Consider the following 20514-nt stretch of genomic DNA (forward strand, 5'->3'; position numbering starts at 1 on the left):
CAACTTCCTTCTTCATTCACCATCTGATTCAACCTCCCACACTGGATTCTTGAGCTCTTTCTGATCCTCAATTATTATTATTCCCCAGGGTTCTTCCTAAGACCTTTATCTTATAATTTCATACCCTCTCCATAATAATCTCTGGATCCCTCCTTCAAATTCCAAATCTTTATAACCAACTGCCACTGAATATGACATAAATATCACAGAGACACCTTACAGATAGAATGTGCCAAAGAGAAATCACTATCTGTGCTCCATGTCCTCTTACCACTATTTTCACCAATACCACCATCCACTTTTCCTCCTTGTTGCCTATACCCAACTACCTTGATGTAAAGCCAAATACTGGCGAGTTGCCCACATTTCCCTCCTCTCTTCCACTGACCCACACCTCCAATCAAATCACCCACTCCCCTTCTCTGCCAGAGAAAATTCACTATCAGAAGACCATTCAGAACTCCAAATGTGACTTAATATGTCTTTATGTTTAAAGAAATGTGACACATGTATAACATATAATGTCCCCGTGATTAATGAACATGACCTTCAGAGTAACTTTCACAGTTTCTCCTCATGTAGAATGGCCTCCTTCCATCATCTCACAAGTCAAAATGTACTCGCTCTTAAAGACTAGTTAAATATCCCTCTCTCCCATGAAGATTTCCTTGGATTCTCCAGCCCTCTTTCTTCTACCTCTTCCTGAACTTCTACTGCTACACTCACTAAACTTGGAAATTAACATTAAACTTCACATTTTGCTTGCTTGTCAGCATTTTGTGTGTTCCAGACTTTTACTTCCCAACAGGACTACAGACCTCTTGTGTGTCTGTGTCCTTCTCAGTATTTTCCTGCAACATGACATTAAGTACAGCAGCTACACAATAGACTTGTTGATTTATCCCTACAAGACAAAATGAGCTCTATAAGAATCCTGATATATCAAAACTTTCAACATCTTAATATTCTAACTTTTCAAAATCCAACTTATCAATCCTCACAGTGTTCACGTGAGTGTAGGCATAGACAATCATTACAGGACTGCAAAAAGCATAGAGATTTTAAGTTAAAAAGCAACTGTGAACTTAACGGGGCATTATGGATTGCCCACCCTTCAGAGCCCTCTGTTAGGCTTTGTAATGTGGAAACAGTGACACTAAGTAACCACCTGTAGAGACTGGTGATTTAAGTTGATATTCCACAGGCAGACAAGGACTGTACTGATCCTGCACATATGCTCACATTTTGTGATGAACAATATACATTTTAAGGGTGAAAGTAAATGCCTTTTTAAATGTAACACACTTTGCTTTGAAAATAATATACAGGAGAAGAATATCAAAAATTCCATGATTGGTAAATATTCACTTGGGTAAAAGAAAAGAAATCAGACTAACCAATTTTGCTAAATACTGGTATGTGGACTAAGTCAAGTAAAATATAACATGCGGTTCTTTAGGATACTGCATTTACTTTATAAAATATATGAAACATAAAGATACATAGTTAAAACCACATAACTGTCATTCCTTCTAGAGAAAAAGAATATACATACCCATATATATGTATTTATCTTTAAAAATAGCACAAGAAATTAAAAATAAAAATATATATTTGAATGGCATATAAATATAAAGTGTGCATTGGATGGAGGTAAAGACTTTTTAAAATACACTGGTCTTGTGTGAGTTAGCACGTGTTTGTGAATGAATACTCTCATTCCCACACATTCACAAAGAGTTAAACTGATAATACTGTTGAATATATCAAGGAAAATAATGACTTATTTTTACTTCAAAACTTTTCAAAAAGAAAGGAAGAAAATTCATATTCTACTTACATTTATCAAAACAGTTACAGAATTAATTCTAAGTATAGTATTTTTAGAAAATATAGAGAAAGAAGATATAGAAGGCTACGGAATGAACTGATCAAAAGAAAAATGCTAATTTTCCATGGCTTATTTCCTAGTCTCTAAGCCTTTTTGTCTGGGTTCCTTAAGCATCTGCTAAATCAAACTACTCCATTCATAAAGAGTCGTTCTTTGCTTCCAGACAGTTTGCAACTGAGACAGCACATTAGTAACCCCATGCCTGCCAAAAACAGTATCTCAGACTAACGTATTTTAGCTGAGAGGGTTACTGAAGAATGAGGAGCTCATGTCTCAGATTCTCCTTTCTTCAGCCTCATTCAGCTTTCCATGCGGAGTCTGATGCCTCCTATTCTTGAGTTGCTCATCCATTACGTACTATACAAACTACACAACCTTCTAATTCCAACTAGCCTTCCAGAACCTACAGCTGTTTTGAACTTTAAGGAATTGTGTCAGTGACTAATAATGACCTTTTGTCCTAAAGTGTTAAATTGACTGTCTGCACTGTAAGACCTTTGTTTTTCAACTGAATACAGAGATAGATAAAAAATTGAGTCTGGAATTAGCAGTGCAAACAGATTTCTAACCCGGGATCACCAAAATTCAGATATTACATGCTTCTTCAAGCTTTTCCTTTCTTTTCAAGTGTTGACTAAAATAAATTCTGTCATATTCATATAGAATGCTGAAATAAAAAAGCTAGAATAATATCTGACCGATTGAAGGTTCTTAATAAAGTTTTGTTTACAAAAGGATTCTCTGCAGCTACTTGGATAGAGATACTGGATATTTTCAAGAGACTGAAAGTTTAATATAAAAGGTTACTAATATTGGCATAGATATAGGGGGTCTCTATCCACAGTAAAAACTGGTTTTGAGGCAGAGTAAAAAAAGATAGCAGAAATGGAAAACAGAAAAGTTCTCTACAACTCAAAATCAACCCTTCTGCATCATCAGTTCTCAAACTCATGTCATGTCACTGCAACTACTACAGGAATTCCAGGATGCCCAGGCCTCCATGAAGCAAAAGCAACTGTGTGAAACCTTTGCTTCATTTCACTTGTTTTAATAATTTGTTTCTCATATGAGTTTTGACCTATGCAGGATAGGAGACAGACAGCGGGAGAACTAAATACTGAGGTTCTAGGGACAAAAAACCTTAAACATATATGCTATGAATTGAATGTTTGTATCCCCAAACCCAGAATTCACATGTTGAAACCCTAATGCCCAATTTGATGGTATTTGGAGATGGGACCTTTGAGAGGTGATCAGGTCATGAGGGTAGATCTCTCATGATAGATCAGTGCCCTTATAAGGAGAGACACCAAAGAGCTTGCATCCTCTCTCTCTCTCCACCATGTGAGGACAAAAAGCAAAAAGACATCAGTCTGAAAACCAGGAAGAGGGCTCTCCCCAAAACCCCACCATGCCGGCATTCTGATCTCAGACTTCCCAGACTCCAGAACTGTGAGAAGTAAATGTCTGTTGTTTAAGCCACCCAGTCTGTGGTAGTCTTTACAGCAGCCCGAACTGACCAAGACAATGTCTACTAATAAGAATACTCTGAATACAGAGGACACCAACCTCAGAGAAGGCAAAGGAGAGCACTGATGCCAAAAATAAAATTTAAAAAAACACACAAAAACCCACAATAAATTCTGACACTCCTCTCAACAAGTTATTTAAATCTCCCAGAGGCACCTGAGAATTCCTAAGTTTGGGAAATGCTACCCTAATTGCAAACTGGTGAAATTAGTATGTATTTCCATATATTAAAAGGACCAACGTTAAAAAGTAAGTTATGACATGTTTTTTAGAAGGTCAAACTTAAAACTTTTTAAAATTTTCTAAATATCTCTCTAAATGTGCTCTGGTGGCAGCATTCTAATTGCCTTAACTTCTTGCTCAATGGGGTCAGGGCCATGGGCTTGACCACTTGCTCAATTCCACTTCACAGACCCAGATCCCCCACCATCTGGCCAGTCATCTCATAAGAGCATTCCACAAGCTGCAGGGGGGAACGGAAACAACTGTGAATGACACCATGTTCTGTTCACCCATCACCCCAAGAAGAGAATTCAAGGGTCCTCCAAAAAAGTGGGTTATCCTCATAGATAGAAGGATGCATCGTATCATAATTTCCCCATTTTGAGGAGACACAATAGAATAATAATAATAGTTATAATAATAAAGGTGAAAAGCAGATCTCCCACTACAAAGCTTTTGGAATGTTGACAAAAGGTCTCCCTATATGTAGACATATTGCAAAAAGGCATCCCTACATACCGACAAATCATATATCCCCATAACAGGCCACTCACTAGACACCTCCACTAGGAGTCTGCAATTAATGCACAAACCATACAAGCGTGAGCAGTGACTTAGCCCAAAAAAAAGACAAAAGTCTTCAAAATAAAAGGGCCCACCCCACCAAGTGCTAAGCAAGGTACGACACAGCCCTGAGAAATTCAGAATGCCAAGATTTAAAAAAAAAGCTTTCAGAGATAAAGAGCAAGTTAACCTAAAGGTAAATGATTTCTTTCCCCTCAAATTTCTTATCAGCAACTCTGGAAGCTAAAAGGCAATACCTTTTAAGTTCTGAAGAAGTTATTTTAATCTAGAAATTCTACGAAGCCAGTTATCAACGTATGAAATTTCATTTTCAGTTGCTCAAAGACTCAAAAAGTTTACCTTGCACATACTTTTTCTGCACATGTATTTGAGGATAGATATATTTCAACAAAACTAAAACACAACCCAAGAAGTAAAAGGCAAGAAATCAAGAAAATTGAGGAGTTCAGTAAAAAACAGTCCCAAGTAGCAGGTGTGAAGCAAGTGAAGAAAGCAGTTGGTACAGCTAAACTCAGCATTCAACACATCTAAGACAACTGGAAGACCTAACTTGGTAAGAATGGCATATAAAAAGGAGCAGGGCTTCCCTGGTGGTGCAGTGGTTAAGAATCCGCCTGCCAATGCAGGGGACACCGGTTTGAGCCCTGGTCTGGGAAGATCCCACATGCCACAGAGCAACTAAGCCCGTGTGCCACAACTACCGAGCCTGTGCTCTAGAGCCCACGAGCCACAACTACTGAGCCCGTGTGCCACAACTACTACTGAAGCCTGTATGCCTAGAGCGCGTGCTCCACAACAAGAGAAGCTACCGCAATGAGAAGCCCGCACACCACAAGGAAGAGTAGCCCCCGCTCGCCACAACTAGAGAAAGCCCACGTGCAGCAACAAAGACCCAGTGAAGCCAAAAATAAATAAATTAATTAAAAGGGGCAATTAGAAACTCCAGAGAAAGCAATAATAAAGTATAAAACAAAGTCTAGGCAAAAATATGAAACAAATTTAAATGCAGCATTATTCAAAGAAATTAATGGAATATGAGATTTCATTTGATATATATTTCAGTTAGCAAAATGTATGGTGACATAAATCATACATTCTTTCTTTACTGATCTATTCATACTATCTGATTCTGCATTAAATTTATTTACATAACCAAAATTTGATAAGCACCCTTTATTGTTCTCTAATTTTCAAAATCAACCAATACCAACCATATGGAAAATATAACCATAGTATCATAAATAAGTACAGATGTTTCAAACTTTGGCAATAAAAATATGCTCTGGTTAATAAAAGTTAAGAAATAAAAGAGATAAGATGGAGAAATATAGGGCCCTTATTTCTTCTTATTAAGTAGAGAGAAGTCCATAGATTCTATCTACAGTTAATAGATTTTTTAGTATACTATTTAAAGTTATCTACACAATTTCTCTCATATTGCTTTTTTTATTTCTGGAATGCTTTCCCTGCAGCATCCATCATGAAAAACATATTTATTCTACAAACTATATTCCTATGTCACATTTTCCTAAATCAACTCAAAAGAATGGCTCACTCTCTCCTGGCCCTCCCCCACTCAGAGTTCATGAATTTCTCCATTACATCATCCATTATATTCTGACCTACATTTCATGTCTGATCTACTTTTATTATCACGATTAAAACAGACTTTAGTATAATCCTTGTTTTATTCATCCTTATATGCGTTAAGGGCAGACAGGCTCTCTTTGGACTCCCTACATAACTTCTAGTAAGCAACAGAATCCAAAATATAAATGAGGGCAAAATAATGACTACTTAACTCTCTCACTCCGATAAGCACACTTGTAGTTTAACCAAAGTTGAGATTATTTTAATCATTCAAGTACCTGTACTAGGAAGTGGGCCCCATTTTGAAGGAATGCATCATTTCTTAGTGGTAATTTTATAATGACTTGGGTTTTTTGTTCTGGAAAAATGAGGCTGCTTCTCCTGGATATATTTAAGATGCCATCTTTTGCTCGCAAAGGGTCCACATCTCCAGCAGGAATATAAAGTGCAGAATAAAACATATTCACATCTCCTTTAGTTCCTCCTTGTCTTTTAAAACTCAAGGATAAATATCGTTCACCTGGGCTACTTTCAATCTTCTGGTTTTCCATAGGAAAAAATGTTATTAGGCCATAAACATCATCACTATCCTGAATGTAGAACAAAAGCTGCAGATAAAGGAATAAAATATTAAAGTGCAGAATTCTCACATCTGAGATTGCCAAATGGTTTATTTTCTAGGCTATTTTGAATTTTAATATTTATTTATGTATCACATCTAAAATGATTACTCTCATAGGTAATAGAGTAAAAGATGAATCAAAAACACATTTGAAAACTTTGTGGAATTTTTTTAAGAGCAAACTTTTTATTTACAGAGGGACAACCTTCAGCAAGGGAAGTAACCACCATTTCTAAAACCAGTACTCTTCCTGTCACATCAAACTAAACATAAATGTGCTTTGTATGGTCAAATTCTTCAGTTGTTCTATGACACAGAAATATTCCCACAAGTAAAGCATAATAAGAGATCTACCTCTGCTGGTTCGCTCACTTCTGCACCTCCTCGTATTGTATGAGGGAGAATCTTAAGTAGGTAAGCTTCTGCCTCTTCTGGAAGATCATCATCAACCACAGTAAGAGGAACTGATGCCAGCATCTGCCCTTGTGCAAAATGGAGAATTCCAGAACTTGGTCTGATATCTGCTGTTACCGGTGAGGGATCACTGCTATTCCGTGTCAATACCCAGTTCACAGAAATATTCCCATGAGTGCCACCATTTCTAACCACTGTAATTTCTTCAAATCTAGAATTTTTAAAAAAATATATGGTCATATAATACACTCTATTTCCCTTGAAATGAGCATTTTCAATGTCAAGTTGGCCACCAGACACTGGTAAAAGCAGAATCCAAATCATAAAGAATGACTGTTTTTAATATGAAGGAGTTGATATGTAGATGTGCCCTAGGAAACTACCATAATGTGAATTAACTTGCATATTTAAATATGTGATTTAAATATCATTCCCAAAATAGAAAAAAAACAGTGAAACCATGGTCAAGGAAATGACACATACACTTAACAGTTCAGCACTGTGTCCAACACCACAAATATTAAGTCTTGGAATAATATATTAAAATAATTGTAGCAATACAACATTTAAAATAAATCTTACCTTGATGTTGTATCTTCATCAATTATAACTGTCTTTTCAAACAAGATACTGCTGAATGAGAGGACACCATAAGGTTTGTCGTTTGGCTTAATGGTGACTTGTACAACAGAAGGGACTAATAGCACAGCATCTCCCTGTAAGGTATCTTTTAGTAACATAACATGAAATGATTCAGCAATCTCTGGTATGGCATCATCAACTATTTGAAATTTCAGGTGTGATTCATAAATAAAAGGTGGAAAAACAATAGTTGTGTTTGGCTGAAGATCAATGAAGTCTAAATTTTGCTGGGCATGTGCTGTTGAATTCCCAGTTATAACAACATAACTGATCGAAATTTCATATTCATCAGATCCAATCATATTTCCCTTGTCATCTTTTCCACGAACCACTGGAATTGTGAGTATGTGGTCTTCCTCAGGTACCAAATAAACACTCTGAATGAATCTCACAGGACTGTCATTTTTCTTAATGATGATCTCAACTGAGCTCCTGGAGGTGTTGATCTCAGCTCCTCCTTCTACACTTTTCAGCTGAATCAAAAATATTTCATCATTTTCTGGTACCTGTCAGAGAAATAAAAACAGTGGTAAAACATCAATAACCAAAACACCTGCAAAAAAACCAAAGTGTGAAAAGTCCCTCTGTTTCAATGCAATTACATAGAAATAAAAAAATCTTTACCTGAAGGGAGTAGATAAAGAGGCTTGTTCAGTGTCTATTTACTAAAATATTTTCCAAAGGTAAACAACATATTTTAGATAAAGCAATGATAAGAACAAGTAAGGAAGTGTCAGTATAATGGCTTTCAACCTTGATCAATCTTTAGATAACTAAAGATCTGACAGTAAAAACTAGTTTCATCAGGTGGGTAGGGTCAGAAGCAGCATTCAAGGTCTGATAATATATAAGAATCTGGAAAACTACATTAACATCACATACAAATTGTTAGTTTTCAATCATGCCAAATTATTCTTGCTTCTCTCTAAACAGTTTCTATCTCAAGATTTAAAAATATGATACCAATCACATGATTTTCAAAATACATATCATGTCTCTCTAGAGAACAAGCTACAAGAGTCACTATTAGGCAAAATGATGACACTGTTAAAATGAAACTTTTTAAAAATAAATAAATAAATAAATTTATTCATTCATTTATGGCTGTGTTGGGTCCTCGTTGCTGTGCGCGGGCTTTCTCTAGTTGCGGCGAGCGGGGGCTACTCTTCATTGCGGTGCAGAAGCTTCTCATTGCAGTGGCTTCTCTTGTTGCAGTTCACGGGCTCCAGGCGCGCACGGGCTTCAGTAGTTGTGGCTCACAGGCTCTAGAACGCAGGCTCAGTAGTTGTGGCTCGCAGGCTCTAGAGCGCAGGCTCAGTAGTTGTGGCTCGCAGGCTCTAGAGCACAGGCTCAGTAGTTGTGGCGCATGGGCATAGCTGCTCTGCGGCATGTGGGATCTTCCTGGACCAGGGCTCGAATCCGTGACGCCTGGATTGGCAGGCGGGTTCTTAACCATTACGTCACTAGGGAAGTCCTGAAACTTTTTTTTTTTTAACTACACAGAAATCCTAAGGATTATCTCTACTGTGCTATTTGAGTTTTTACTTCACTATAAATGAATGAAAGTGAAAAAATATATATTTTTACCTCCATCAATAGAAATATAAAAAGTAAAGCTATTTATCTCAAAAAAGAAAATGTAATGATTTGATTGATGATCTTTTTCCCCCTAACTTTACTGAGGAATAATTGACAAATATAACTAATATATTTAAGGGGTACAACATGATGATTTGATATACATATACATTGTGATTACAAAGATCAAGATATTAACACATCCATCACCTTACATAGTTAACTCTGTGTGTGTGTGTGTGCACGCGTGTGTGTGCACACGTGTGTGTAGAGAATACCTAAATCCTACTCTCAGTAACTTTTAAGTATACAATACCATACTATTAACTATAGTCACCATGCTGTATAGTAGATCCTCAGAAGATGATCTTTTAAATTTATAATTAAAATGTATAATTAATCATTGCCCCCAAATTATAACCTGTTAAATGTTCCAGGATCTATAGACAAAAGGTTTTTGTTAGCTTTCACAACCAGATGAATTAGAGTTATCAATGCTATCTAATATTTCATTTTTTCAAGAGAAATACTCTTTTCTAATAATGTCTTCTAATTCATTTTTCTTCTCTTGGGATTTGTTGTGATTTGGTTTCATGATTTTTTTTGTGGGAAGGTAGGGGGATAATTATAAATTCCCAGTTATTCCCTTTGTTTCTGATAATACTACTAAGTAATACTACTAAGATTATTTTATTAAGTCATGTTTTCTTTTGGTTAGCTCATGGGGGACATCCTTGTACATATTGTTCAAATTCATTCTTTCCTTACCAGTTAAACTAGCTGTATCATGTATCTCAATCCTTGGTAGCTTCAATGTGAAATTAAAAATAATAAAAGCCTTCCTATGAATGTAAACATTTAAAATATCCAAAAAAATGAATATCATATGCAACCAAATTTTCTTTGCTTTTATAGTAAAATATTTATGCTGGGTAAGTAGTACTGTACCTGCTCAAAACTGAAATCACTAGCAAAGTCAATCATCAAGGTTTACAAATGCTTAAATGTTTGTATTAAGTATGGCTGTCAGTTACATGCAAGTTCATCACCTTTTAGATATACAACTTCATGTGAATTAAATAAGATAAATATTAGCAAGATATATTCAAAAGAGATATTTATAGCTAAGGCATAATTGGCCACAATACACTAACTTCACATAGGACTATGTTCTTGAATAATTTCAAATCCTGAACATAATTTAATACTTGACATAATATTCTCTAACATGTCTGTAACACAGAGAGAGGCCTTGTCCCTTTTAAGCACTTAACACATCCTACCTCATCATCGAGAACTGTCAAGTTATAAACTACTGTTCCTCTGCCAGGAGGAACAGTGATGTTCCCTTTAACTGGACTTAAATCTTCTTCAGGTGGGTTTGGGCCACCCTCTACCTGCAAGGAAACACAGTGCCATCAATAAATATGAAATATTTCAGAAGAATAAGAAAGCATTATTGTGATATCAGCTGACATATTTAGTTAAAAATGTTTTGCAAGAGGAATAATACTTTAAAAAAATTTTTAATAAACAAATATATCCTGATACTTCCACCAAAAAGAAAAAAAAAAGAAGAATGATACTAACCTATATTAAGTCTGCCCTTCTAACTAACAGTCAAGCCCTGTAATATAATTACAGATCTTGACTATAATTACATTAAACTACATGGTTTCTAAGAGCTTTCTCTTTTTTTCTCAACCATACTATTAAACCTGACAAAAAAACTTATAAGCACTTGTTCTTGAGCAGAATGTATTCACAGTTAGTGTATTCTCTTAAGTAACGGAATCAAATACCAGTTCCACCACTGGCGGTGTAACCTTGGGCAAGGTATTTAATAACTCTGTCCAGCTTTTGCCTCATCTTTAACATGAGCGTAATAATGTCCACTTTCCAGGCTAGATATGAATATTTAATAAAATCATATGCCTTTTGAAAAGTATTTATTAAGTATTCTGTGTCTAACCCTCTTTTAGGTACTAAGGATATAGCAGTAAACAAGGCAAACTTTCTACCCACCAGGACCTTACATATAATGAAAAGGAATAAATGGAAGATAAATAAATGTGTGTCCGATGATGGTAAGTACTATGGAGAAAAAATTTTACAGGGCATGAGGGAGACTGAGTGCTGGGAAAAGTTGCAGTTTACATGCAGCGATAATCAGTGTAAAGCACTTAGAACAGTATATGGCAATATTAAGTGCTCCACAAATGTTAGCTGTAATTATTTCAACATAACAGAAGGCTCAAGAGCTAATAAAATAACTTCAGACATCCACAGAGAGTTGAAAACACTATAACCTGATGATGGCTTTTCTACAGCCAATTTTCTTCCAAATTTTGGAGTACAACTGCTGTTAACACCATCCATTAAGTGTATTTTTTTAAATGGGGAATGTGTATGGGGGAAGACTACATATTAAATAATTTTATATAAGCCTAAGGAACCCATAAGCATTTTAAAACTTTATATCCTTGAAAAGATTTATCATAAACGTTCTATGAATTTTATAGAATTAACATTATTATTATTCAATTTGTGGCTTATTATTATCCTGTAATCTAAAATGATATGTTGTGTTTCACGTAAGCACAGTATATCCAAGCAGCAAGGAAAACAGTTTTATATTAAACATGAAATTTATCAGATGTTCAAAGTATTTACTTTTATTTTATTTTCATTAAGAGTCATGTTTATTATACAAAGGACCTTGATTTTAAAATTACAGCCATCTGGTATGAACTCTGAAGCGTTACCATTTAAAATGATTTCAGAGTAAACTTACCTCAAAAGTCACACTGACCATCCCATAGGTTCCTTTTTCTCTGATGAGAGTAAGAGGCACAGTTTCATTTCTGCCCGGGGGCTCACTCACTGTGATTGAGAAAGGCTATTGGGAAGAGCAAAGACCATGAGGTGCTGATCAATCAGAGACAGGAGCTCGTGCAAACTGTTACCTTAGAAATCCTAATTTTCCACAGACAAATCAATCCACATTGTGCTCTAAAAATGTGGAGTTTCCTAGCATTCGCTAACTGTAGCTAATAACGCTTAAAAGCGTTAATAGCATAAAGGGAACATAAAACTAGTCAGGCAAAAGATGTAGGTTCTTGTCCTGCTTCCAGCAACAAGTAGCTGTTCCGCTGAGGAATCTTAAAGGTTATCTCATTGAAAGATGATGAACTCAAATGCTCCCAGGGGCCCAGGAGGTCACAGAAATGAGTTGTGCCTCCAAACCAGGGCAGCTCATTGGGACTACGGTTCAGCCTTGCTCCCAACCACTGCTCCCTCCTCATTGGTCAGCTAGCCACTGAAAACAGACATCTGCTAATGACTTTTTCAGGACATGATCACTGAGGGGAAGAAAAAGCCAGGACTTCAAATGTTGCAAAGTGTTGGCATGGCAGGGTAGAAGAGATGAGTGGGCAGGTACACGCTAGCTAAGGCAGCAGGTGACACTAAGTCTCAGTATCCCCATCCATCAACAGGAATAGGAATGCCTGTCTCAAACAGTTGCGATGAGGTGTCAATAATTCACGTCTAAGTGCTTATCTGAGTACATGTCACATAGTGAGGACCCAGCAAATGTTGGCTATAATTGTTATCAACATCATCGTTACCTTCATCATCGATGTAATCATCATCCACTCTGGAAACCAAAGCCAGCCTATGTAGTAACAACTGTGAGCTCAACAGTTACTTAGTTTAATTTTAATCACACAGGGCAGGTGCCCAGTCGGAGGCTTCCTGGCAGCTCTGAGACCACAACAGTCACGGACTTAGGACAAATGCTAGAGACTAGGACTCACTCCCAGAGGCTAAGATATTTAATGTCAAAAGAAAGAAGGAAAGAAACCTTTAAACAAGTCAGTATGAGGTGGGGGATGAAAGTTGGGAGTGAGTGTAGAGGAAAAGCAGTAGGGAGAAAAATTAAGCAATTAAGGGAGCCTGGTTCAAACTTAACTAAAAATTCCATATCATTCAAATAGAAGCGATTGATTAATTAATTAATTTAATTAATTTTTGTAAATGTTGATATAATGGAAGTTACAAAACGTCTACTACCTTGGCATTATTCACATATCCATTTTAATAAAGATACTGCAACTATAAAGATCGTATTTATCTATAGCTCACCTTGTTTCAAAGATAATTCAAGGTGCTAAGAAAATGACATACAATACACCAACTGAAGTAGCAACCTAAATTGGAAAATAAATAAAAAGCTGGGGAGTGTCACATTACCTTTTAGTAATGATAATTAGTAACATGATTCAAAAGGACTCCACACCAGGAAGTTTATTGTAAACTAAAACTAACTTGCAATATCCAATTTTACTTGAGATAAATTTTGTTTTATTTCAGAGCTGAAAACAATCTCTCTCAAAGGTGGGGGGGACCTGTGTTGTGTGTTTTTTTTCTAAAGAACAAAACCCTCTGAACATAGGACTGGCCAGGGACACAGGAATTTGGTGATAAAGGAGAAAAAAATGAACTGTTGAGCAAAACTGAGGAAGATGACATGGAGTTTTAACCTTCAAGAAATAGTAATTAATAGGAAAATCTCAGGGTAGGGAATAAATATAGAATAACTATATTTAAGAGCTATAACATCTGCTATTCAATTGTTAGTTTACTATAGGTTTTTTGAGTGTTCTTTCAATACATTTTTCTTGTCTGGAATCACCCCAAACTTTCAGAGGAGGCTAACAGACAATGCTTTTTTTGTTTGTTTCGGTTCGCGGGCCTCTCACTGTTGTGGCCTCTCCCGCTGCAGAGCACAGGCTCCAGACGTGCAGGCTCAGCAGCCATGGCTCACGGGCCCAGCCGCTCCGCGGCATGTGGGATCCTCCCGGACCGGGGCACGAACCCGTGTCCCCTGCATCGGCAGGTGGACTCTCAACCACTGCGCCACCAGGGAAGCCCGACAATGCTTTTTGAAGTGCCAACTGGGGGTGAAATGATCAGCAGAAAGAGATTAGGGCAAGAGATGACCACGATCATAGGGGGCCCCTCATTTCACAGAAATCTTAGGTAAAGCAAAAGGACAGTCTACAGAATGTGGAATACAGATGGAGTTAGACCAAATTTTATTTATACATCAAAAGACAGGATGATTCTAGGTAGCACAGAGAGTAATCAAAAAATTTAACGGGTTTCCCTGGTGGCGCAGTGGTTGGGAGTCCACCTGCCAATGCAGGGGACACGGGTTCATGCCCCAGTCGGGGAAGATCCCACATGCCGCAGAGCGGCTGGGCCCGTGAGCCATGGCCGCTGAGCCTGAGTGTCCGGAGCCTGTGCTCTGCAACGGGATAGGCCACAACAGTGAGAGGCCCGCGTACCGCAAAAAAAAAAGAAAAAAAAAAATTTAATAGACGGTTATCTAAGCAACCACAAGGTTAATCAAATTATAACCATACCATATTAAATGAAATAATTCCAAATGCATTGTCATTTGACAATATTGTCACAGTAACAGTCCTTGGCCATCCAAGCTTCACATCTGCTGAAGGTTTCTAAAATAAAAGCCCAAAAGTAAATTAAGAAATTAAACATAAGAGGAAAAAAGAGATTATTTTTAAAGGATTTTGGTCGTTACGTAAGTATTCAGAATATGAATAAAAATACAAGTATATTTTTAATGTACAGATTAAGAAAATATATTAAAACTAAGTCAACGTGGTTAAGTTCTAAACAAGAATTCTTCAAGAGTTTTGAAAACCATTAATCACTATTAAAATATAAATTGTTATAACTATAAATAATCACTGGCTCGTAATATATTCTAATTTCATTACTAATATAACAGAGAATTAAGTAACAGTATGAAATTCTATTCATATGTGATTTTTTCTTACACTATAGAAGGTGCTGAAACTTAAGAAATATTCTATAAATCACAGAACCAAATTAAAGCTAAAATATTAAAGCAATTTTTCTAATATGGGAAGAGTTTGCTACATTTCTATTAATATTCAATAGCAGCATAAAGAAATACGAAAAAAGAGCGTCTTACAAAAGTAAAACATGACTGCTTCAAGTGCCATTTTCACAAAAATTTTAATCACACCAACCCAGTCATTCTTAAAAAATTCTCAATTCACTTCAGAAAAATTAAGTAGAGCAGTGTTAGCTGTCACTGCCTCAGCCATAAAGGACAATTAAACCTTAGGCTAGTCAAGCATTTTTCCCAGGAGCACTCCAAATTTATTCTAATGCACAGGGACCTCCCACTGCCAAGCCTGCTTTTTGTACCCTTCTCCTTTGAACTCAGAAGTCACGGTCATTCTTTGTGCATCTGGTAGCAGAAGAGGGATAAAAGAGAAAAGGGCCAAAGGGAAGACAAGGTTTTCCTGAGCATCTGTCATGGCAATTCCTAAATAAGCTGAATTAATCCAAAAACTAGCTGTAGAATCTTCTAAACAAGATTGTCTGAGGAATAACCAGACCGTGGAATTGCCAAAGAGATTGTCAGTTCTGGCTTCTATGAAAACCACCACCAGGCACTTAAATTGGCTCATCTCTAGAGAAAATGATTTTTAAGCGTTGTAAGATTTTTATGAGTTTAAGCTTATCAGGGAAAAAAGGACTTACCTGTAAAGTTAGGTGAAAAATAAAAGTTTCATCCGGCTCCGGTAAATCATCATCACATACTGCTATGTACACTGTCCTATTTGTTTCTCCAACGGGTATAAAAGCTGCAGCATATGTGTCAAAAAAGTCACTGGTGTCATCTCCATACAGCTATCAAATGCAAAACATAGACAGTTCTTACACAACACAGTGTTTGGACAAGCAAAATTGATGCTAATGAGAGCAATCAACAGGTAAAAAAACATGAATCATCAAATGACACTGATGTTTATAAACAGGATGTGGAAAAACAAAACAAATATCTAACAACTAATAAAAAATCACCTTAAAAAAAAGCATTATAAGAAGAAATGATTCTATATAAAAACATTTGTTTACGCTCTAGAAGGTAAAGGAATCATTACATAGAAAAGTAATAATTATATAGAAAAGTAATGATGTGAAATTTTTTTCTGTGCCTCTTGATTGATCTGAAGTGGATTACAGCAAACCTAACAGGGAAGACAAATTGTAGTTAAAACTCTCCCAAAGAAGAGGTGTAAGTAGCCAAAATATATCAGGAAAATCAATTATTTCCCTATCAGTTTTAAAGAAACTACTCTTTCCAAAACTTTAAACCTGAAGTTTTATTTATATTCTCCCATAACACCAATAAGGACCCAATTCTTTTAGCATACCAATTTATTAGTCATTATAAATTTTTCCTCATAACTTTTTAAGACCTCATTCTGTAACATCAGCATTGCTAAGATTCTCAAGGGAGCAATAATTATGAAATTATAATGGAGCAAGTTCTTGTGCAAATCCAAATGAGATTTCTTCTGCCAAAGAATCCAAAATGAATAACTTAGCTACTAGAAAAAAACACAATTTAGTATAAACTAAAAATGAAGGATGTCTATAGGGATATTGTAGTCAATTTCTAGTTCTCATTTACAAAATAAAGTTAGTTTTAAATACTTGAAAAATCCAAGTAAGTTGTTAAGGGTGTTGGAAAACTTGTTCTCATACCTTAATATAAAAAGTGACACAAAAAAAGTGGCACAATCTTTTTAGAAAGCATTAAATATCAAGAGACACTGATACAAATACAGAGAAAAACCACAGTAATCCAACCCAAAAAATTATTTAACAATCCAAAATATATAAAAATTGATATGTACATAAACAGTTTCATCAAAGCAATATTTACAACAGCAAAAATTGGAAGCAACCTCTATGAAAAACTGCTGAGAAATGACTGGGAAATGATGACCCCACCATCAAGAAAAGTTGTGAATACGATAGAGCAACCTGAAAAAATTATTACGATACGATCAAAATTACATGTAAAAAGTTATCAAATATAATATATACTCAAACTAAAAATAAATTCAATAAATATATATACATGTCATAAATTAAAAGCAATGCACAAAATTATAATACTGGGTTTCTTTCATAGATAGTTTTTCTTCTTTGTCTCTTTTTACAGTGTTTCCCAATGTGACGATTTAACCTATTGTTTAAAAACTTATTTTGGGGGGCTTTTCTGGTGGCGCAGTGCTTGAGAGTCCACCTGCCGATGCAGAGGACGCGGGTTCGTGCCCCAGTCCAGGAAGATCCCACATGCCGTGGAGCGGCTGGGCCCGTGAGCCATGGCCGCTGAGCCTGCGCGTCCAGAGCCTGTGCTCCGCAATGGGCGAGGCCACAACAGTGAGAGACCCGCGTACGGCAAAAAAAAAAACAACTTATTTTTTAAAATAAAAATTCCAAGTAGTTTGGGCCTCAAATATATCAATGTCCTTAGTGGTCATATGACATGATCTTCTGGTTAAACACAAATACATGTACATATAATCTATCTACTAACTAAACTGTGTGCAAGATAGAGCAATAGTTTAACAAATTCCATCTAACTTCTACTTAATATACTTAATTTCTCCCAAAAAAGGAGCTCTCTGACATAAGGGTTTTTTTTAATTGCCATTTCTCTACATTTAAATATTTCATATATTTTCTCTAAGCCACCTGATACTAAGTAATAAATCCAAGCAGAGATAACGAGAATACAAGTTATCCAAAATAAAATGTTCTTTTACTTAGAAATTCTTCTTCATATCTTGGGGTTTTGTTTTAAAATAAACATATGAACATTTTAAAATAATCAGCCTATGTCTTTAAAATACTATCTTCACTGTCAAATGCACATGCTACCTTACAGCACTCTATATAAACCTCTAACAGATATAAAAGGAATAAACCATTTACCTGCAAATTGTTTATCATAATGGAACTACTCAATCTCAAAGAGTTAAAAAATTCTTATCACTGAAACTAAAACACTTCCTATCTACTTCTGTAAAAACAGAACTACTGTCATTTCTTACCGATACAATTGCAGTGACATTTGCTGGGTCTCCTATCCTTTCAATGACAAGACGAATAACTGTTGTACTTGTTTCATTAACTACAAATTCTGTTTGTCCGGCAAACCTTATTTCTGTTTCTCCAAACACAAAAGGGATGAATAAAGCTGAAAGAAGATTTACTAATAAAGATGCAGAGGGCATCCCTATAGGGGAAAAAAAAAAAAAAAAGATTTCGTTCAAAAAATATATCCAATATATTTTCATTACGTTGCATTACCTACAGATAAGAGTAAAGAGTTAGTAAGCAACTAAGACATAAAAATCCATCAAATATTAAGCCATCCAATGCAAATGTGTGATCACAGAAATAAGTCAAAAATCACAACCCTCTTCGGTACTGTTTACTATCCATAAGTACTTTTTGTTCTTTAACTTACATATTAACATAATAGTTATAACTTGCCTTAAACTTATTTATTAAATTTAGTTTATTAAAAAAATTTGTCCCTCCAGGGCTTCCCTGGTGGCGCAGTGGTTAAGAATCCACCTGCCAGTGCAGGGGAGCTGGGTTCAAGCCTTGGTCCGGGAAGATTCCACATGCCGCGGAGCAACTAAGCCCGTGTGCCACAACTACTGAGCCTGCGCTCTAGAGCCCATGCTCTGCAACAAGAGAAGCCACGACAATGAAAAGCCCGCGCACCGCAACAAAGTGTGGCTCCCGCTCGCCGCAACTAGAGAAAGCCTGCGTGCAGCAACACAGACCCAACACAGCCAAAAATAAAAACAAATTAATTAATTAATTTTAAAAAGAATAATCTTAAAAAAGTCCCTCCAATTTATTCTAAGTAAAACCTAAGCAACAACATGAAAGTTAAATTAAAGCCCATCTTCCCCCAAATCAAACCGTAAAATACAAGCCAAAACTAAAAATTACCAAATGGATTGATAATCTTAATGGGACATTATTTATTTGATGATTATACAAATATGAGCAGTCTCTTGGAACTGTTACATAAAGCAGTTGAAGCTAAAAGTTTATATCTTGTTTGTATCTACTTTTCCCATAGTTCTGTCTTGAGAATGCTTTTTAAATTTTTTTAGTTATTGCAAGGAAATGCTAACCCTTTCAAAGAACACGTAAATTTCCAGGACTTAAATTTCTCCCATTTTACTAGCTAAAATACTAATATCACTTCTTAGAAAATGTCCATGTTGCTTTAAAACTAAGGAAATTTGTCGAAGTGTTTCTTTCTTTTCCATAACTCTTACAGTTTTCTTAGTACAATGTGTGTGTTTATGAGTCATCAATATTGTTCCTACTTTTAACACTGTGTAATTCAAGTTTTCAAAAGCATAACAGTGCAGTGGCCTCTTGAAAGAGCTGCTATTTTGTAATGTAGATGTACCTCTAAAAATGTGAAAAATTTGGGCTTCCCTGGTGGCGCAGTGGTTCAGAGTCCGCCTGCCGATGCAGGGGTCACGGGTTCGTGCCCCGGTCCGGGAAGATCCCATATGCCGCAGAGCGGCTAGGCCCGTGAGCCATGGCCGCTGAGCCTGCGCGTCCGGAGCCTGTGCTCCGCAACGGGAGAGGCCACAACAGTGAGAGGCCCGCGTACCGCCAAAAAAAAAAAAAAAAAAAAAAAAAGTGAAAAATTTATCTCACGGATCATTAAGATTCCAAAGGATTATGTGATCAGTCACACGAACATAACAAGTTCATGTGTTTTAAAGAAGAGTTGCATTATGTACTCTACGAGCCAAAATGCTTCCTATTAATCTTCACCTTGGTCAAGAAGTAATAAAATTTTCATGTATCTGGTATTTCCACACGGCGAAACATGGCTTTCTATTTAGGAACTACCACATAAACGAGCTCTTGATATATTTTAGGGTTAAAATGCAATTTTCTCAGTTGAGTATATTCAAACAGTGCAGTCTGGGATTGCCTAATGATGTCTCACATGTTTATGGCTGCATAGACAGGGATGCAGAGTTCAGACAGAGTCCAGGAAACAGACGTAGACCAACAGGGACAGAGATTCTGGAGCACTGAGGCATTTTTTACACCTGTGCCTTCTCTCTTAGAAAGGCTGCCATGGGGCTAAGGGACTTGAGAGAAATAAAATAGTTCTCCCTCACCAACTGCAAACTCTTCCTCGACTTCTAAGCCAAGAGTGTGTACTGAGAGAGAAGGAAAGAAAAAAGATGAAAGAGAAGGAAAACAGGAAAGCATAGGTAAGGCGGGAAACTGGGAGCTCTGGGCTAAACCAGAGACAACTGAAGATCTTTTGTGGAATTCTAAAGCCAGGATGATTTTACATCTCACTTATGACAAATAGTGGGAAAGAAAGAAACTAGGGACAAGAAAGAGAATACAGAATGGAGGGGTGAGGAGGTAGCAACCCAGGCCTTGGATGTGTAAGAAAAGACAACTTTGGTCTGTTGCAATTTTGAAAGAAAAATCTCAATTCCTTGAACATGAGATA

The 20514-nt window shown here is 36.4% G+C and overlaps 1 protein-coding gene across 1 annotated transcript in view; it reads right to left on the minus strand.

Annotated features, from left to right (window-relative positions):
* The window catches only part of ADGRV1 (adhesion G protein-coupled receptor V1), a gene marked incomplete at both ends in the record, with an annotated part of 526225 nt that extends 507996 nt beyond the window's left edge, over positions 1-18229 (minus strand). The window contains 8 exons of the mRNA XM_079702360.1: positions 6097-6426; positions 6795-7065; positions 7437-8002; positions 10358-10471; positions 11869-11973; positions 14504-14599; positions 15678-15827; positions 18047-18229. Of these exons, the coding sequence (XP_079558486.1) occupies positions 6097-6426; positions 6795-7065; positions 7437-8002; positions 10358-10471; positions 11869-11973; positions 14504-14599; positions 15678-15827; positions 18047-18229 (1815 nt within the window). The remainder of the gene's footprint in view (positions 1-6096; positions 6427-6794; positions 7066-7436; positions 8003-10357; positions 10472-11868; positions 11974-14503; positions 14600-15677; positions 15828-18046) is intronic.
* Positions 18230-20514: the final 2285 nt, after the last annotated feature.

This window comes from Hyperoodon ampullatus, assembly GCF_949752795.1.
Source record: "Hyperoodon ampullatus genome assembly, chromosome: 4".
Classification (NCBI taxonomy): Eukaryota; Metazoa; Chordata; class Mammalia; order Artiodactyla; family Ziphiidae; genus Hyperoodon; species Hyperoodon ampullatus.